The following is a 21,211-nucleotide window of genomic DNA, read 5'->3' as shown; positions in this document are numbered from 1 at the left end:
GTTGTGCTTTGCTTTTTTGACTTTTTTTTTTTTTTTTCCCCTCATTTTAAAATAGAGAAAAATTACCCATTTGCAGCAAGGGAGGCTGATTTTTCATAACACCCCTGTGCCGGCTTTGGGGCGCAGAAGCAAAAGGTACGCCGGGGGAGCTTCGCAGGCGCGTTAAACGCCACGAAGAGCTCCGGCGGGCGGCGCCGGGGGGGCCCGGCCGCTGCCCCCGCCCCGGGCGGCCGCCGGGGGGGGGGGCGGCCCCGCTCCGCCCGGGGGTGGGGGGGGCCGGGCCCGGCGCTATAAAAGCACCGCGGGCGGGCGGCCGGGCGCTGCCGCCGCTGCCTGCCCGCCGCCCGCCATGGCCCCCCCGCCGGCCTTCGCCGAGGCCGGGCAGCGCAGCGGGCTGCAGGTGTGGCGCGTCGAGCGGCTGGAGCTGGTCCCGGTGCCCGCCAGCCGCCACGGCGATTTCTTCGTGGGGGACGCGTACCTGGTGCTGCACACCGTGCGCCGCGCCGCCGCCGCCGCCTACCGCCTCCACTACTGGCTGGGTAGGCGGGGGGGGGGGGCCCGGGGCTTGCACCCTGGCTGGGGGGGCTGAGGTTTGCTTGCGGCTTCGCTGGGCTCCGGGGGAGCGGGGATTTCCCCGCTCTTCTCCGAAGGGCCGCGGGCGCGAAGCCTCCCGGTTGAGGCTCGTGGGAACAGAGGTGGGGCTGCCGCCGAGGGTCGGGGCGATGCGAAGCCTCCGCGCTGCTGCCGCCCCGTCTGCTGAGGGGCTTCGGGGGCGGGAAAACGCGGCCTGCCGGAGAGGTGAACGCTTGCTTGCTGTGGGATGCTAGCGTGTGAAAGCCGGGTGTTGGCTGCACGCAACCGAGATTCACAGGTGAAATCTTGCCTTCGTTTGGATGAAGAGTTTTCTTGCCTTTGTTTCCATAAGGACCAGAATTTCATCTTGGCCATCTCCCTGTGGCATTGGTGCGCTGCTTTGTGTTCAGATGTTGCCTTTTCCAGCTACACTAATTTTTGCTTTCTGATGGTACAGTCACCAGGTTTCCTGTAAAACCTCTCTATCAGCCCAGTAAAGCCCCTCCTGAAGCAGTGGGGAACACTGAAATTGGGCTGATGTCTTTTGCCTTCGACTTTGACTAGCGCAGCGTTTACAGCAAAACAGAAGTCCGACATAATGATGCATTTTATATGGCTTCCTTATCTTTTTGAGTTTTCTTGAGACTTTCTTGTCTGGTCGCCAAGTCATCTGACCACGGTGCTTGATGTGTAGCTGCCTGCAATCTATTACTTCTTGTTTCACCACCAGGTTTGTGTTTGTTGGCAGTCATCTCAGTGAATGTATATAAAGACAGGTCAATGAGTATTAACATGAATGTGTTTGAGTTGCTCTGATTCTCACTGTACTTTTGAATGGATTGAAAAATAGCAGATAAAGTTGGGATTGTTTCTGCATAAATGTTTGAAAGTTGGTTTAGCTTTGTATGTGTTATGAGTTATCCAGCAGGCAAGTGGGATAGTGTCTGTCTCTGACAAGAGTATAATCATACGCAGAAGCATAAATGACTTTCTGGCAAGTGTTCCTATGTCAGCAGCACTGCTAGTTAATAGCAGGGTTTGGCTATTTAGACCTTTGCTAATGAAGTTAGAACTACTTATGTAGTAGTTAAGGCATAGTAGACACTTCTGAGGGAAAGATGCAAGAAGTCTTTGCAACTGGAAGTGAAGTTGAAACAGTGGCGAACACCTGCCCTAATTAAAACTTCTGCTGTTGGCTAAAGAGCTTTAGTTGTACGCACCGATGCACGTTTTGTGCTGATGTGGTGATATCCAGATATTGTAAATAGCTTTGGGTAATCTGGGCACACATTGTTCTTGTGCAGTTGGCTGGTTGGCAGCAGCATGGCTAACTCCTGGGAAATCCCTTCCTGCTTGCAAGATACTCCAGTAGTGGGGTGGAGATGCTCAAACACTGCTGCACACTTAATAGCAACAGGAGACCAGAACTTCACATAAGGTGTATGGGAAAAGGCAATCACACCCTGGGCAAGAGTTTCAATCATTCCGGTGTTTTTGCTGACTGATTCTTACCACTGTTATGTACACCAAACTTTTCCCTCATGAGCAAAGGCTGTATAACCTGTGGGTCAGTAAGACTTCAGTAGGGTCTTTCTGAAGACTTCCCATAAGCTGTCTCTGAACAGTTACAGCACTCATTATCAGTCAGACTTTCAGATGGAAAGAACTCTTGTGAAATTGGGTTGGTGGAAACCCTGCAGACTTTGGGCTTAGATACTTAAAAGGGCCTTGCTTTTGACATGGTCCTGCTACTGCCTGGCATCTGTTATTGTGTGGGCCCCATACAGTGGCTTGGAATCTGAATAGATTCCGGCTTCACCAAAAGACCCCAAATTGATAAAAGAAGCAGAGTAGTGATTTTTCATATTATATAGTGGCAAACTTCTTTTAATGCCTTGCTTGAGCATACTCAAGGGGTTAGAAGGAGGTCTAGGCCATGGGAGGGTGGCCTGTGACCTTGAGGTACTGACAGTCTTGTGCTGTGACTGCCATCCCAGGGCTAAAGTGTGCAAGCAGTTGTTGTATCAGCCTGAGGCTTCCTATGAGAAAACCCCTCTTTTACCAAATATCTCACATATGGTGAAGGTTCTGTCCAGGTCAGATAACTTCTGAATAAGGTAACTCAGGTGCTGTGATGATGTTGGTGTGGCCAAGCAATTGATATGTATCTGTGTTGTGGTAGCTGTATCCATTTTTAACTTTGCTCAGAGATCCTGGCTCAGTTGTCTGCATTGGCACTCGAGGAGGGTTTTGGTAGCTAAACTAATAATCCTAAGGGAGCTGTCTCAACTTGAAACTATCATTAGTGGAAACAGTGTGTACTATGCCAGTGTGAGGCTACTTGTGGGAGTAAGACTGGCTATATTCCACTAACTATCTTTAATAGTCACGCATGGTGTTTTTTAACTACTTTTTAACCCTTGTACCCAGAGGTTAAGTGATAAGACCTGTCCATGTGAACTAGGATCTACTGGTTTTTTTTTTTTGTGTACTCTGGCTTATTTATACCTGCTTGTGCCTCAGACTATAAGGTAAATCTGTTTTTCATATAAACCTGAATAACCTGCACTTGGACTGATGCTCACCTGTTTTTTTTAAACAGGGTTTCACTAAGTACTTTATTGCATAGCAGCTGTGAGACGGAGCCTGGTAGTGGTTCTTATCTCTAACACTGTTCCAAAACCAGTTTTCTTTGACCCTGAACCTTGTTGTATAATTGCGAGCAATAATCTGAAGGATTGAGTCCTAATGGACATGAATAACCCCATGTTAAAAAAAAAAAAAAAAAAAAAATAAAAAAACCCAAACAAACAAAAAAACCAAACCCCCAAACTTTACCATCAACTCTAAGGTGGTACCTAGGTCTGACAGAAGAACTTGCTATGTGGCAGTATGCTTTCACTGAGTGATGGGCATTTTCTTTTTCAGAGGTTCTTGTGTTACATCCTGCTTTCAGTAATTTTTTTAACTTTTTTGGACAGGCCTCATGCTCTTCACTTCCCTATGCCTCCATTATTTTTTGGATCCCTTCCCTATTTCAGCCATGAGTAGGACACTCATTCTCCCTAAGAGAGGAGCAGCTAGGTTGGTCATCCCCTTAGGTAACCCTGTCCCCTCTCTCTCATGCTTATGCTTTCTTAATGCCTTGCCAACAGGCTTCCTGTGACACCAGTGACTTGCTACACTGTGAGGTGACACCAACACCTCACTACACACCCTTCTCCCACAGCCTGTGAGAGGTATCTCTGTCCAGACTGCCCGGGGCTCTAGGCTATTTTGCCACTCAGTCACCTAGAAGCAAGGGAATGGTTAATGTGAGAAGCTGCTCTTAAGAATTTTTGCTTGCATACCAGCATCATCTTCTTAGAAAGAAAAATAAAAACTAGATGGAAAATACCACTTTTCCTTATTCTTCAAAAGTTCTTGAAGCCTGTTTTTTGAGATTAGATCCTACTTGTGTTCTTGTTGAAACAATTAAAAACAGCTGAAAATGTTCATCAAAAATGTATGGGCGTATGTTAAATGTTTTATTTTTATATACAGTCTGTTTTGGAACATGATTAGGCCATCATCATGCTAGGTAAGGAGGCCATTTTGCCACAGTCCTGGGAAGAGGTTAATCTCTGAAAGATAAAAAACAAAGTATGACCTCATAAAGCAATTATCTGAGACCCAAAGCTTCTTTTCTTTCTCCTGGCTGTACCAGTCAATCTAGTAGAAGATATATATGCAAAATACCGTTGCTTGCATTATAGTGTCAAGAGGACTGCTTCTGAATTATTTTAACTTTATGGCTTGGTGAGTTGTTCTTACCATAAATACATAGTTGACTATCTAATGAGTCCTTTGGCATGACCTTCCTTTGTCTTTGCACTTCGACTCAAAGTCTGAAAATCATTACTGCAGGTACTTGCTATGCTGAACTCAAAATATTCTCTTGTTCTAAGAAGCTGAGATAAGATGAACTTGGCCATTTTTCACTTTTTTTTTTTTAAAGAAGACAGTTCTACAAGTAGTTAAAAAATGATATGGATGGTCATGCTTTTGGTGGTGAACAAGGTTATGATGTAGTGCTTTGTTGCGACATACATGGGCTGTACAACCTGTGGACGGCAATGCCTGATTGTCACGGTAACAGTTTCTCCAACAGAATTCAGTTATATTAGTGCTTTATAGATGTAATTTTTCATCTTATTTCAGGGAAAGAATGTACCCAGGATGAAAGCACAGCTGCAGCTATCTTTACTGTTCAAATGGATGACTATTTAGGAGGAAAGCCTGTGCAGAGTAGAGAAATTCAAGGATATGAGTCTACTGAGTTTGTGGGCTACTTCAAAGGAGGAATAAAATACAAGGTAAAGAGCCAGCTGCCAAAATGTATTCTAAAAATATATGTAACATTGTCCCTCAAGTAAAATATTTTGCTTTGTAAATGGGAAGTTTAAAAATGGTTTCTTAATGCTCATTGGTTTTAGATCTGAACTATCTATACTATAGGAGTCCCAATATTTGTACAGAAAGCAGCATCTTGTTTACAAGCAAACCTTTACCAATGACTTTTTTCCACCAAAATCAAGTTATCCTGAGATTTCATACTTGTGTGCCTAAGGGAGCTCACAGTAGGGACTCGTTTGGGGGATAGTAAATCTCCATTTCTATGTTGTAGACTGAATCATTTTGTTCAAATGCAGAATCCAAAATTCTTAAATGGTTAAAAATATGAACAGTGTGGAAAAGACCAAAACATCACTTTAATCAAAAAATAGTGTTTTTGAAGTCCTACTGCAGGTTTTTATCTTTGAAGTAGAAAAAGTCCCAAATACTTTTCTTGAAAATTTTATATTTTAAAAAGATGTAGTGTCAGCCTCCTTGTTGCATCACTTCCAGAAGCTGAATCTTTGAAAGGAAATTTTTTTGCTACATCTGTGTTTTAAGAATAAAGTAACGTATCTCCTGAGAATATCCCCATAGTAGGAGCTCTAGGAGCCATTGCTCAGTCAGCCTTTTTCCCTTTATGGAAGTTTGTAACTTGTAATAGTCTACACAACTGATTTGAGGCTTTTAACTCTGCTTGTAGAAGAGACCTTGTCAATGACTTGCCCACTCTTCTACTTTTTAATTTGAAATTTCAAGAGCCAGTTTCTATTCCAACCCAAGGTCTGGGTCTCCTGGAGGAGTGGAGAATACTGTCTCAGAGGCAGACAGTTGAGCCAATTCACAGGAATAAGTTATGCCTAAATTTACGCTTTAAAGATTTGTAAATCAACAGTTTGGTCTCACTTCCCCCAGTTTGGTGCTCCTTGCTAGGTTGCCTCCTAAATTGCAAATAATCATTTCAGAAAATTACAGAGCTGCTGTGGAATGACCCCTCCCTCTACAGATAACCAGGCACTAAAATCACCCAGACCTTTGAGATTAAAAGAAGTTGGGAAAATTTATACAGGAGCTGCATATTCCTCTGCTTTTCCTCAGTCCTTATTTAACAACCTACTGACTTCTGTCCTAACAGTGCGATTCAGTATTACCTCATTCTCTAGATGATGCAGGAGGGTGAAAATCTTGTGCTTTCCCTTTCCTGTTCACCTGAAAACCCTTTGAAGCAAGCAGGGTGACATTCGCTCCCTTAGATAAAGGTTCACACCTAAGAGTTCAGCAGCAGCAGTGTTTCCCATGTCTGTCTGGTCTGTGGTCAGCACTGTTAAACAGTATATTATTTTGGCTCACACCTTGCCACATAAACCACTTTTTCTTTCCTCCTTTGCTCCTCCTCTGTAGCAAAAAGATAAGTTTGCAGAAATCAAGCTGAAATAGTGTCCTGCTTTTTTGTTTTATTTAGGCAGGTGGTGTTGCCTCTGGATTTAATCATGTTGTTACTAATGATCTGAGTGCCCGGAGGCTTCTGCATATCAAGGGTCGGAGAGTTGTAAGAGCCACAGAAGTCCCCCTGGCTTGGACCAGCTTCAACAAAGGAGATTGCTTCATTATTGACCTCGGAACTGTAAGTCTTTCCTAGAGCAAAACACACCAAAAAGAGATGCAGCATCCCTTCTAAGGTCTGATTCATCCCCTAAAATGCACAAGTCTTTTTGTCACTCACCCAAACCAACAAAAAAAAAAAATCTTCTTTAGGAAATCAGCTTGTGTCACAACACTTTAAAGGTTCAAAGCTGCCATAGAAGTTTTCTGAAGTATGCACAGATTATCTTTCAAGAAACAGTTCACTTTCCCATTCAAGGCATTGTGATTTTTTTTATTACTGATGTTTGAACCTTAAGCTGTTCACAGTAAGTCCTCTCTGACTTTGGCATTACCTAGCAGCTGAATGAGATCAGTGCCAGGGTTCAGAGCAGAGCACAGACTAGACCTTCCTCTTAAGAGCATTTCTTCATATTCATAAGACTTTGATTGTGACAGTTCGCCTTAAATAGCTGCAAAAGCAGTTGTAGTAAACTTATCATACAAAATGTTATAAAAGGACTCGAATATTCCAAGAGGTCGCTTGAGAAGCAATCCCATACCTCAAGGCTTTCTGCTGAAAGCAAGTAATGACAGCACAGAAGCATATGGACAGATACGATAATTTTGCTTGCTTCACGTGATTTAAAGTATAGTACTGTCACCTCAGAATTCACATTAAGACTTTTTGATACTAAAAGTAACAGCTGGGATGTAGCCCACACTAGTTAGATGCTAGTTACCAGTTTGAAATTATTCCCATGCCTGATATGCTGACATGTATAAAATGAAGAGCATATGAAAGGTAATAGTTTATCTGCAAGGCAGCATCTGCAGTGGGTCTTAACTGTAGCGCTTCCCTAGGAAGTGGTCAGCTACTTCAGCACGATTTGGGAAGAGTTCCCTGACCTATTGAAAAAGATGCTCTTCTGAGCTCAGGTTATGCATTTGTCTTTTTCCTCTGAAAAGCATCCTGTGGTGTGACGGTTGAAGATAGCTGGTATCAAGTAGCTATATTGATTATGCCTTATTTTTATTATGTTTAGCAGCCTTCAGATAGAACACCAACCAGTGTTTTCCTAAAATTATCCCATGCCTTCTATAGCAGTATGGTTAATCATCTGAAACAGTTAAATGGTCAATTTCCACACAGTTATATCTCCATGTCACTTTGCACAGAAGACCCAGATCAACTATTCCCTTCAAGAGTTAATCCATGGGAGATGGGAAAGTTGGAAGTAAACATCGATAGAAAATGCTGCATTTGCAGTCAGGCTGTCACAGGGCTTGAGTTTTCTGGAGTTAACCTTCCATGGACACCCTGTTGGACTGGTGTACTCCATGTATTCAACTTGTCCTGATCCTTATTGTGCTACATTTACCCAGTTCACCTAAAGTAATTACTTGGGTCACACTGTGGACATGGCAGTGACACTGATGAAACACACTGTGGTTATATAGCGGTGTCAGATGTATAGCTTGGGGCTCATCCCTTTTGATGAGACTTGCTCAGAGGAGAGCACTGTCACTAAGCAATTTAAATGTAATATGGGTTTAGAGTCTTGATTTCTAATACTGAATGTACACTGTGAGACTTTTTAGTGTAATGTCACTCTGGTTTCTGATTTCCTGTTTGAAAAAACAGAGGTCAAACAGCAATGCAACCCCATGCCTCTGTAGGAAGAAAGATTAGATGTGAACATCTAGATCTTTTTTGCCACACTGTGGGAGATATCAGTCAAATCACATGACTAATACCAGTTCTTGGTCTTGCTGTGTCAGTGGTATGAGGGATGGGTTTTATTGGATGTATTAAGTTAAGGAAAGAAGTGTTTCAGCATCCACACACTTGTAGTAGTTCCATCATAGGTTACTATATAAATTAAACTTTTACTGTGCGAGATGAAAAGGCAGTGTGACATACTTGAAAATGAAGATATGCAAGTCTAGTGAAGTGCCTGTAGAGAAACAGGTGTGATAGAAAATACTGTCACAGTGGAAATCTTGAGAAAGTTTTATAAGAACTATATTTTAAGCTGAAATAACTGTATTTTATCTTTAAATTTTCCATGACTGGAGGTCTATTGTAAATGGGTGAGTCTTTACAGTAACTCTTAACTGAGTTTCAGTGTTCTTTAAGAAAAGGAAAAAAAAATTTGGCTGAAGTAGATTCCTTTACTTAATAATTGAAATAAAATGAATCTTAAATAGGGTTTCTCTTGAGTCTTGGGATTTATTGCAGGGCATTACTGAATCATTGTCTGAGAATAATGGGTAGTAATTGCATAAAATAATGAGCTTATGGACAGTGCTTTTAATGTCAAATTATTGTAGCCTGTCAAATAAGATGAATTTGAGACTTGCTTTCCCCAGTCTATTAGCTAAGCAGGATGGTCTCCATGGCACTGCAAAACTGCTTGTGCAGTCCATTTCCTGTTACATTTTATCAAGCCACTTATCTAATATAATGAAAAATCATTTCAGTTTTCCCGTTAGGCTCAATTACTGCAGTATTTTATACCTGTGGTTTGAACAGATATGGGAAAATTAAGAAAGGTAATAATGATCCAGAAAAAAGTCATTATTGGTCACTAAGGTTTCCCTTCTGGTGATAATGCCTTAAGTAAAAAGCATTTGTGTGCATTTCCATCTAGGTTCACATATTTACAGTTCAGGTTCTGATGGTTACCTCATACCTAGATATGTTACTAAACCACATTTACAGCACTTCAAATATCCTGCCCAGGTATTATCTTGCCTCCTCTGAACTCTCTAGGCTGGAACAGAAAACAGCTGCCGAAGGCAGGGAAAACACTGTCTTTGATATGAGGAGTCATTAGCTCTGGGTAATGTGTAAAGACCTCTTATTCAAACAATCTTCTGTAAGAACATGACATGAATGCTGTGACCACCAGACTGATGTACCAGTGCAACCAGTGATCCAGGAGGGTGCCTGGGGTGCCAGATGTGCCAGACCCTGATATATGATTGATTTTTTTTTTTTTTTTTTTCTACAAGGGATTTCCATGATACCTTGATAAACTTGGAAGCTTCTGGGACAGGGCAAGGAAAGAGAAATGCAGGGCAGTTCCTGAGAGGGCTTTGCACAGGCCTTGAGTAAAGCACACCTTACCTTGTCAGATGATGCTTAGTGTGTCTTGTCCTGACATGGCTGTTCTCAAGCCTTCACAGAAGCTGTTGTCTTCTGCCACACTTCCCATCCCATCCTTTTGACTGGAGGATGCTGAGGGGTTCCTGGTGTCACATGAGGGGCACCTGGATGGGCTTGGCAGTTCTTGGTGGCTATAAGCTCTCTGGCCTTGCTCTGTGCTGTTTCCTTTACCTCCAGATGCAGGTCTCCCTGCATGACCCCATCTTCCAGCCACCTCCCCTTAGCCACATCCCTCTTTCTTTCTTCATGACCAAGACAAATGCTCAAAACAGCAAGGAGCATGAGAGGGCATGGAAAATGACTGTGGAAGGGAAGGAAGAAGACTCATCACTGTGCCATGTGTATGTTATTCACTGAATGGTTTCCCAGGCTGTTTTAGTATTAACCAGATGAATATGTTAATATAGCTTAAACTGCACTCAGTTATCAATTCTTCCCGTTCCTATACTGGTGCTTATAAGCTGATTTATAAACAACCAAGATGTTGCTGGTTTGAAATTTAAGAGCCTGTGGTGTGCTTAAAAACAACTTGTTGTGTCATCAAGCAATCAATATGTGTACTTCTCAAGGGCTCCATGAATCACAAGTGAAAATTATGATGTTAGAACTCAAAAGTATGAGACTGAATAAAGCTGTTTTGATCGTGTATCTGTCAGTATGCTCCTGCTTGAACTCCTGGCATAATAGGTATGTCAAATGGAAAGATTGCTGTCTTATACAAAGACATTAGAAAAAATACATCAAGCAAAGAGGCTGGCTTTTTTGACAGCTGCTTTTCATAAAAACTGTTAACTTGCTGTAGATTAAATTGTTTACAAAAAGAAAATTAACTTCTGCTTTTTAACAGTAAAAGACCAAGAGGACAGATACTTGCTTTGTGATTATGACTATGGGGCATGATTCAGCATCACATTGCAACCTTAAGCATGTAGCTTTGCTTGTTTCTGATCTCCCTTGTCTTCTTGCCTGCACTTTCTCTTCTACGTGACTTTGCTTCTCTTCCTTTAGAAAAACCAGTTCACGATCAGCATATTAATCGCTTTACTAAAGTCCCTGTTTGTGTATAAACAGGACTGGAAGAGCAGATTCTTGCATGTTATTCATCACTAAGTTTCTAGTTGCTTTCCCTGGCACTAACAACAGGCTAGTCATCACCTTTTTCCATGTTTTTCATTCACATTGTTTCTCCTACAACTAACCTCTTCTCCAGTTTTCTCCAGCTGAGAGTTAAACTATCACTCATGCTGTAGCAGGGAGTTGTAAGACAAGTAGAGCTTGAAAAACTAAACTGCTTTCACTCTTTATTAACTTTATGGATTTATTAATAGCTTTAAAATGTGGCTATGTCTATGCAGAGTGTATCTTATTAAGCAAACATTTTTCTGTAAACCTGCAAACCAATTATTTTTACAGCTTCAGTAGTGTAAACTCCAGCATTCTGAAAATTACTGTAGTTCCAAAGTCCTCAGCTGGAGAAAAATATTCAGCCTTTTTCCTCCCACTTTAGTTAGAGTATTCAGGGTATGTAGTTCTCCTTCAAAGGAAAGGACTGCAGAGCTTCACTTCACCCTCACTTGTATGAAGAAAAGTGGCTGAAATGGAGACCACCATTAAATCTTCAGGTGGACAGGACATATATGTATACATAAGGACTCAGGTTATTTTTCTTCATCAAGCTGTAGGAAATCCAGATGTTTTGCTGCTTGAGCTGTTGTTACTTAGAATGAGTATCCTCCTGGTATGTACCCTTTAATGCACTGTGATACAGCAACAGCTACTCCTAGAATATACTAGCAAAGCAGGTGTGATAGGAAAAAATGAATATAGTTAAGTGTATGACTGTGATGCATCTAACATTTTTATTCTGACAATTTGTTCCAGTTGAATCGAATGAGAGACTCCAAGACTGGTTACAAAAACACTATTGTAATTATACTGAGGCCAGGTGGCCTCAGCAGCATTCTGGCTGAATAAATTCAGAGTTTGTTTTGGACTACCAAAACTCCACAACTTTCAATGGTTCACTGTATTACAGTTTCAACAAATGTAAAAGGCAGATTTGATGAATATGTGAAATGATTTTTTTTTTTTATTTTAACTGCCTGTATCAAGCAATTCAACAGTCAAGATAGGAAAAAATACTGAATAATTTAAGGAGAAAAATGTTTCCAGAAGCCCATATTAACTTGATCCAATTCAAACATTCTTAATATGTATGTCAGTTCCTAAAAAACTTGAGTGTCCGGGAACTGGCAAAAAATGCTGTACCCTAGTCACTTTTATTCAGTTTTACTGTTCAGATATTTTTTTACCATTTGGACTTCTGTTTTCTTTATTTAGCACTCTTTCTTCACTAAAAAAAAAAAAACCAAAAAAAAACCAAAAAAACAAACCACCAAAACAACATTCCACACTCTTGTTTAGGACTCTGTTTTATTTCCAAAAACTTAGCATTTGAATTACAAACACCAAGATACTATACATTTGTTCTACAAATTCTTTTACTGACAACTGAACGCATTGGAAGCATTTCTGTTTGAAGGTCATATAAAAACTTTTTTCATCTCTTTCTATTTTGTATTGGCATTTTTTCCTTAAATCTGTTTAATTTATGAGACTAGACTTTAGCAAAGAACAGTTTCAGCTAAAATGTGTTACTGCCTTATCAGAACAGCTATGTATTAATGACCATGAAGAGAATGAATGGAGCCTCAGCTAGGTGCATGCCAATTATTCTGATAATAGCATGGTAGGATATCTATAAAAGCTTTGCCAGTGTTCAGTCTGCCTCTAGCTTAGCTAGTTTTTTCTTCTTCCCTCAAGAAGTGGTACCTTAGATGTACTCACGTGTGAGCAATAGGAGTGCATCACAGGTCTCTTCCTGACCTAACTTTCTTTACAAGCCTCATCAGCCGTTCTTCTACCTACCCATTATGAAACCACTACAGTAGCTTTCTGTGATGTGGATATTTACCCAGGTGCTGATCTGCTTCTATCTAATGAACAGAAGCAGCTAAGCCTTAGAGAAGAGAGGAATTAAGGCAGTTATAACTTTACAAACTTTCTTTTCTTGCTTTTAGCCCTTTTATATGAGTTCTGGGGGGAAGATAATGTACTATGGTGTTTCACATGAGTAAGCGGGTTTGTTGTGTTTTTTTTTTTTTTTTTTTCACTATACCCCTCTGCTTCACAGCTGTGCCTCTGTACCTAATGCTGTGGTTTAGAGGAGCAGACTGCAACATCCTGACTGATATATATTAAGTCAGTGTAAGCTGTGTCATGTTGACATGACAGGATCCACACTATAGATTTAGCTGATACTTAGTTAGGACTGGTAATTTTATTTTAATTGATGTGCAATTACATTCTGGGAGCATGTTCTGGTGTAGATGTGGGCAAAGGTGAACAGGTTTAGGTTGCATCAGGGCCTACCGACAAGGAATGGAGGCACACCAGCTTGTGATACTTGGTTTAAAGTCTTTCCTTAATGAAAGCTTTTTTTTTTTAATGCTTTAAGATTAGTGAGACTTAATGTCTTAGACATTCTACCATTATTTTCTAGTGAAATTGGAGTTTTGCAACAAATCTGCTTCAGAGGCTTTAAACTTACTTAATTTGTTTAGCTTTTTAATGTCTCTCCATGTAAGAAAATGCAAATCAGTATGGACCTGGAAATTACTTGATATTTCAACAGAGATACATATTTAAAACACCTGTATGTTCAGGACATGTTTGTAACTAGAACAAAACTGAGTTCTTCACAGGTTTAATCTTCTTGGCTTTTGCTTTCATTGTCCTATCTAAGATTCACAGAAAAGACACTAGGATGCACAGTATATTTCCATTTGCTTCCGAACTGAGAAGTCTGCCTGTTGAATACAGAGGTGGCTATGTATTATAAGGGAAAAATTCTGAAATAAGCAAATTGTTTTGTTGCTTTGGGTCTAGAGCAAGAAGGCAGGAGGTGTGCTTTCACAATCCCCTTCCATACAGGGAGAAGTGCCAAGGTACTCTCTAGAGTTACATGAGCCATGCATAATCATCCTGCTGCACACTTTGGTATAGAAGCCAGATGTTGGGTCAGTTTTAATGTGCTGTAGGAATCTCATGTGACTTGCTCAAGGTCGCTCTGCAGGCCAGAAGTTACCAGGAATAAAAGCAGTGAATCCTGCTGCTCTGTAGCTACAAGACCAAACTGTGTCCTCCAAATGCGCAGATGAGTAGAGACCTTGCCATGACTGCAGTGTGCATGGTGCAGGCCTGGTTTGCCTTCCTGGCCTCCCTCAAGAGCTCCAGGGTGGTCATGGGGATTATTCATGGTAACATTTTCCCACCCTCAGCTGCTCTTTGTTCCACTGTGATCCAACAAGTGTATTGATTTCAGCAACCATTAGTATCAGGTAGCAGAATAGCACTTTTTCATAGCATCTCTCTAACTCTGTTAGAGATTTTAAAAAAAAAAGTTTGCTAGTACAAACTTCTGAAAAACTTCTGAAAATAAACTGGGCTTGGCAACTGGAATTACTGATGAATGAAGTTCCTTTTTTTCTTCTGAGTGGAGTGAACACTTGAAGTCTATTTTCATTTTAATGAAAACATTTTTTTGTCAGCCTGCCAATTCAAAATAAGGTTAGCAAAGCAAGCCTAAATATAGTGAAGGTGTAGTATGGCTAAGAAATTGTGAAAGCACTGAGTGAGCTAGAGCTAAATACCATATTATGTCCCTAGTTGAGCACTTTATACGTATGTATGTCTAAAAATAAATACATGAATAATAAAATACAAGCTGAAAGTTCAGTGGTATGTTGGGCATGGTTAGATAACTAGCTGACTCTACTTTGGGTAAATTCAGATCTAAATATCCTTGTCAAGAAGTGGCTTTAACTCTTAATTTTTTTTTCTCTGCCTTTAAATTGTTAAAAACACAATCTGCCTAGAGACTGAAATGAGTAAGTTGTGTCCAGAAGACAAACTTGTCAAGATCCAGCTATACTTCTACTATGAGGCCTCAAAATTAGATACATTTAAAAATAAATGGGAAGATGATTTTACTTTTGAAGAAAAAAGTAACTAAATCTAAGCTCCTGAAAGCTTGTAGCACTGAATGCTTAAGATACTTGTTTAATGTTCATAGTAAAAAAAGTAAAATATTACATACTTCGTGACACTTTCATGACTTGTGGCTGTTCACTTCCTTCTTTTAGATTATACAGTATGTGAAGTTTAGTTTTCAGGGTTTTAATAAAGAATACTGTCTCTATTCTCTAGTACTGAATAGAGCCAGGATCTTGTTTATATAGCTTTTAAAATCAAAATCTTTTAAAATAACCAGGGAAGATGGAGCTTATAGGAATGGTATGGCTTGTCCATGTGAACACCAGATCAAGGCTATTTTCAGATGCTGCTTGTTGATTCAAATTTTTTTTTTTTTATGCTTCAGGAGAAAACCTTACCACACAAGGTTTCTCAAAGTTACAGCTAACAAAATTTCATATTTATTTTAGCTTAGGACAAAAGTATTTAGGCCACATTATTTTTTGAGAATGTTTCTGTAGTTTAGGAATGTGGACTCCATAAGGAAAATAATGAAGTCTGCAAATCAAAAAATCTGAAATACATGACTGTAGATTTTTAAAGGTCTTTCTTCTTGCTCAGGCTGATTTGAAGCCTAGAGCCAGTGGTCTGTAGGAGACCTCAGTTTAGTCACTTGCTGACTGAAGGCAGGCTGGGAGAATATTCTATGAATGCAGAGTAGCTAGGGTGTACTGTACAGTAGGACCTTTAGGAGATGTTAAGAAAAGAAAATGTGACTTTATTGTCTGAGAAGTAAAGGTATTTATAATTTGCAGTGACAGTTTAAGTCATTACCCTTTGTGGTCAGTACAGTAAATAGTGTTCATTTTGTAGATGAGAGTACTTGCTTGAGGTTTCATGGCCAGTTACCAAAAGACCAAGAGAAGACTGACATGTACAACTGAAACTGAACTTTCAACCTTTTTGAACAAGTAATCTCCATGAATTGCAGCATACACACTGTGATAAGGCAACAGCTGCCAAACCTCTTCAGTTAATTCTCTTCCTTATTGCTTCTGTAGAACATGGAAAATAAAGAATTCCTATTTATGGCTGCTATATCTCTAGTGACTACTGTTCTCTCACATAATTTCAAATACGCTCAATTAGTTGGAGGTAGGCTAAGATGAGAATGAGTAAGTCTGAGTGTTGAAATTTGCAGAAACGAAAGGAGTCTGTGTTTTGGGAAGTCTCCAAAAATTTGGGAGAAGATGGCTGAAGCACTGTGTGGCTATAACAACTATGTTTAAAAATCTGCTCAAAATTAAGCTTCTGACTTTCTACACATTCAAGGTAGTCTTTCATTAATTCTTCAGAACACTGTTTCCCCAAGCATGCACAGATATTTTCTTGTCCTGTGGAAATGTCAAAAGTCAGATTTAAGATAAGGTTCAGACCTGAAGCCAAGTATATCTCCAGATTTTGGATACTTAGTAAGCTGACAGTATTTATACCAGAACTTGGAAGCAGATTTTTTTTTTTTTTCCTGGTTTTATGCCTACAGTCAGGTTAGTAAATGCAAGCTGAAAACCTCATAACTTTCATTGCATAACATCTGCAAGTTGAAAGGGATCTAGTTCTGGGAACTTGTGTCATTCTGACTTCAGCTTAAAACTTTGTCTTTGAAGGATGCTTCTGAAGGGAAGAGAACTTGTCTGTGAGATCACTGTGTTTGGGTTTTTTGTGGCTAAACTGGTGAAAAGTAAATATCAGAAGTTACTAGTACTCTTTCTCATACAGACTGCATCAGTGTTAACAGTCTTCTAGAAGTTTGTATCTGCTAGTACTGAGAAGCTGTGTTTCATTTCTCACTTGTCTCAAGCCACCATTTCAAGTACTAATAAATAACAATATTGGTCAGCAGAAATAGCTCAAAAAGATTTTTTTTTTAATTAAAGGGTTTTCATCCAAAATCTAAGTTTTATACTTAGTTGTATATGCATTGTAAAACTGAGGTCCCAGTAATTTACTCAGTGAGGGCTCTGATTAAATCCTTGTTACTTGCATTGTAGATGAAGACAAACCAGTTCAACCTTTTTTAAAGTTGAAAATGACTGTGTATCTTTGCTGTACTATTTGGGATGTTTTATAGAATCATGTGAAGAAGAATCAAGTTTCTTCCAGAAGAAGGGAGGCGGGGGGGGGGGGGGGAACAATCAGCCAAGCTGATTAATTTCCTTTGCCTAGCTCCTTCCAGCTCTGCCTCTAGTGGCTCTGCAACTTATGTTCTGCTTCTACTTATTAATTTTCATCAAGACTGAAATCTAAATTTTTTATTCTGAAATGCTTTTCATTTAGGATGAATAATGGGACTTGCCAAAACTGGGGGTCCTTGTTCTGTGGTGTGACTGGATTAGGGGACCTGTTTTAGGCTGGTTCTGGTAGTGCTCCTTCCTGAGAGGTGCCTTAGGAACATGCTCCATTCGGGTTGAATTGTACTTTCCCCATCATGTGCAGTGCACACCCATTCACTTACCTATTCAGTCAGGTGAGAGAAAGGCCTTGAAGGCCTGTAGGATGATGTCTAGGAGTGGGTTACTGCCACTGCAGTGCTCAGTCATCAATATGAAAAGCCACTGCTGAGGTGTAGGAGAAGCTCCTTGTAAAGGTGGCAACCCCCTTCCTGAATGGAAGCATCTTTTACAGATGTGTCTCTTGTTTTTATTTTAGTTAGTCCCTGAGGCAGGAAGGGCGACCGGGTTTATGTCTGTCCTCTGCTGGGGAGAAACTTAGTGGTTTAACTGACCAGAAAAACTGCACATTCCTGATCTGTAAATCTTGAAGTAATTTATGAAGACATTTGTGATAACTACAGTTGGAAGGGCTTGCATTAATCTGAGATTAATAAACTTTTATGAGCATTGGATCAGCTTTAAGTTGAGGAAAAATATTCTAGTGACGATGACTTTTTGTTGAAAACACCTACGTCAGACATTTGCACTTGAGCTGATTTTGTGGTTTGATACAGAAGAGTGTGTGACAAATGTCATTATACAGCAAAAAATCATCAAAATAAAAAATTTATTGAAAGATCTAACTTTACCTTCAAGTAGCAGACACGGACAGGGTTTTCCTTGAGATTTTTCAAATTACTTTGTTTCTTGCTACAGGTAAGAACCAGCACTGCTGAAGTAGTATAGAAGAATTGCCAGATATAAAATGAAGACAATTTACAGTAGCAAATTTAGGAGTTTCATATTCTTTAGATAGCTGAAGATATATCTGTACGTGGACTAAACCAAAACTCTGACTAATCTGAGATCAAGCAATCTCCTAATATGTGGATACCAAATTGCCTTACATAAATATCTTGCATAATACAAATATCTATGTGATTTAGTCAATCTCTTCTGGGAGGCATTTCTGAAAGATGTAGCTTCACTGATGTTCTGGTGGTTTAGATCCAGTAAAATAATTATTAATAAAATATTAATTTCATAATTTTGTTCAATGTTAAATCTTATTGCTAATGTGTGTGCTTTTAATTATTTTAGGAAATCTATCAGTGGTGTGGCTCATCATGCAATAAATATGAGCGGCTGAAGGCTACTCAAGTTGCTCTTGGCATTCGGGACAATGAACGAAATGGAAGGTCTAAATTAATTACCGTGGAAGAAGGGAGTGAACCAAACCAGCTCATAAAGGTATTGTAAAATGCGTACCAGTTACTGACACAGCTGTGAATAAAATGCACTTACACTTCAGAAACTAAATAGGATCGGGCTCAAAGTTCCTGTTCTTTGAGGACTTTGGGAACTCAGATTTAGCTTATGGAAGGCCAGTTTATATTACTTTCCCTCCTTATCCAAGCAGTGATAAGTTTATTAGGAAGTAAAGTCCGATATAATCAATCATCTCAGAATACTTTTTTAAGAACTAAGTGCTTTTTGACTGAGTTAACAGCAGAGATCATACCTGAACCACACTACCTGGTGCTCTGTATGAGGAAAGAGCAGCATCAGGGTGGGACAGCACCAAACAAGAGGAAGAAGGTAGAATTACCATGTCTAGGATGCCAACAGATATAGCAAATTGCATGGAGATGCATGAGGCCAAGCATACTGCTCTGCATCACCACTTCTACTGCAAACTCCTATGCACCTAAATTCTAGTAACCTTAGCGAGCCCCTTCCTCATGTGTTTAGAAAGTTTAACCATTTATTCAAAAACCAGAATTCAGGTATCAGAACTGAGCTGACAGAAGTAGAATGCAAAAGAAAAAAAATATTTCCCATTTATAAAGTTTTCAGATCTTGAAGAAATTATTGGGCGCTAAGTTGCTGGATACCCCATACTAATTAAAGCATTGTCATTTGGTATTTGCGTGCTAAATTAAGCTTTTTCTGTTCATTTTCTAAAAAGAAGGAAGAGGGAAGCAGGGTTATAGAGCAGTGCTTCAATAAAATTGAAAATGTACGCTTAGAATATTAACTTGTACTTCAGATTAACTTCAGGAAGTAATGCTAATGTTGCATGCAGGTATGCCGTTATTTTTGATGGTGCTTACATTCAGTTTTGCCACACGGAGTGTAACTAGTTATTGCCTAAGCAGCAAAACGTGGCAGGTGCTGAGCCACCAGCCCTTGGCCGTGCTAGCTGTGGTGATGTCCATCTGCTTGCCGAGACTTCTTGCCTGCGGGTGTGAGTACAAAAGTGGCTGTGCTCACAAGTACGGAAGGTGGCACGCAGCGCACCAGAGATTTTTGAAGGAGAAAAAACAAAACGAAATAAAAAACCAGTCCTCTCTCTGGCTTTTTACTTCCTTGTACAGATTTCTCATACCAGCTCTGATGTATCACATATTTTACACCTGTAACGTCTGTGAACAGAGCATTGGTTGACAATTAGAGCCCAACCTCCCGCTCTTTATTGGGGTCACGGTGTTGGGTTGCAGGCCTCTGCGGGTGGCACAGCGGGAACCTGCTGGCACGGTCCCCTGGCAGCCTCCTCCTGCCAAGCCCGGGGTGACCGCTCGAGGCTCTGCACGGGGTTCCGGAAAGTTCCCGTGTGAGCTGGGAGTGTTGATCAGAGCAGCTCCACTTTGCACCTCTTGCCCCAGCAGGCGAGGACGCGGGCCTAGCGCAGGGAGGGCCGCCAGCTCCCGCCTCCCCTGACAGGCTGTGGGCCGCAGGGATGTGCCGGCCTCGCCCTGCAGCCCTTTGCCAGGCTGCTCAGCTGCGTGCAACTGTTGTTTTTTAGTAACCTTGACACATCATTAAGGGCAGGAAAAACGCCAGGCTTGGTTCTGATCCTGTAGTGCATTGTTACTGTATCAGGGAATCAACCAACAGTGTATGAAGAAGTTTCTGCTTTTCCTTTTGGATGGTGACTATAGCGGGAAGAAAAATGCAAGTAGGTTCATGGCTTTTATCGGCACCCCTATAATGAGCCTGATTCAAGTGAGTTTGTTGGCAGCCGGGGCTTAGCTTCTAGCCTGCGTGGTGCAGGGTAGCCTTGCTTTTGGAAGTGCTGCTCACACAGCGGGGTTTGCAGCTCAGCTGTGGCTGTCCCAGTCCCAGCTCTGAAAAGTGCTGCTAATAAGCCAGGAGAGGGTAGTTAACCTCACAGACGCATAAAACATATTAAATCCTATTCCTGCTCAAATTGTAACCAGTTCCTGGAGCTCTTCATTTTGATTTCTCCTTCCTCCTGCAAAATTCTCTGTAACTTGCTGTAGCACTTCCCTGTGCTGACTGCTCTGAAACTGGCATTGTGCTCGTTTCTTCCCTCTGCATCAGGAAGGATGGATTTTTGCCAGCCCCAGCTTTCTTAGAAAAAGGTTGATTTATTTTCTAGGGAAAATAATTATGTACTTTAAATACTCATTTTGTCATCTAGTAATGCCACTGAACTTAGAATGAGATTTCCAAAAATTATGTCCTCTGATAAATGTCAGAATTGAGTCCCCCTGCTCTGAGCTTAGAAATCTGCTTCCGTATCAGTGGCTAAACTTGCTCATTCAGCACTGCTCGAAAAGTGTTCACGGGAGAGGGGCTGCCATGCCCACCATGGGTACCAATGTGAAGAGCCAATAGTGATCATATCCCTACTGCTTAAACACCAGGTCGAGACTACCAGCCAGTTAAACAAGACTGTTGTGCCTGTGCCCAACCACGGAGGCAAGACACAGGCTGATTCAACAAACCCTGATAGGCTTCTGTCCTGCGATGGGATTAGCAGAGGCAGCAGTTGCTGTGGTGGGTTTGTGTTTCCCAGCCAGCCCAATTTCCTGTTGGGAGCTGTGGGTGAGGTGAAGTAGTCTGACAAGGGTGGTTGCCTGCTCCCGACTACTATTTTTAGCAAGAACTGGGAACAGGCTGGCACTGCTTGAACAAATTGCCCAGGGGAGAAAGCTGTCTGGAGCATGCTGTAGGGCTGGATGAATTGCTGTGGCAGGCCAGCAAGATACTGCTCGCTCACCCTGGGAAAGGAGAGTGG

The 21,211-nt window shown here is 40.9% G+C and overlaps 1 protein-coding gene across 1 annotated transcript in view; it reads left to right on the top strand.

Moving 5' to 3' along the window:
* The first annotated feature begins 309 nt into the window (after positions 1-309).
* The window catches only part of SCIN (scinderin), a 50,123-nt gene continuing 29,221 nt past the window's right edge, over positions 310-21,211 (top strand). The window contains exons 1-4 of the mRNA XM_042802115.1: positions 310-539; positions 4,774-4,928; positions 6,410-6,571; positions 18,268-18,417. Coding sequence (XP_042658049.1) covers positions 350-539; positions 4,774-4,928; positions 6,410-6,571; positions 18,268-18,417 — 657 coding nt within the window. The 5' untranslated portion in view covers positions 310-349. The remainder of the gene's footprint in view (positions 540-4,773; positions 4,929-6,409; positions 6,572-18,267; positions 18,418-21,211) is intronic.

This window comes from Tyto alba, unplaced genomic scaffold (assembly GCF_018691265.1).
Source record: "Tyto alba isolate M040663 unplaced genomic scaffold, T.alba_DEE_v4.0 Super-Scaffold_38, whole genome shotgun sequence".
Lineage (NCBI taxonomy): Eukaryota > Metazoa > Chordata > Aves > Strigiformes > Tytonidae > Tyto > Tyto alba.
Note: the sequence above shows the minus strand (reverse complement) of the source record. Positions and strands in the feature narration are given on the sequence as shown.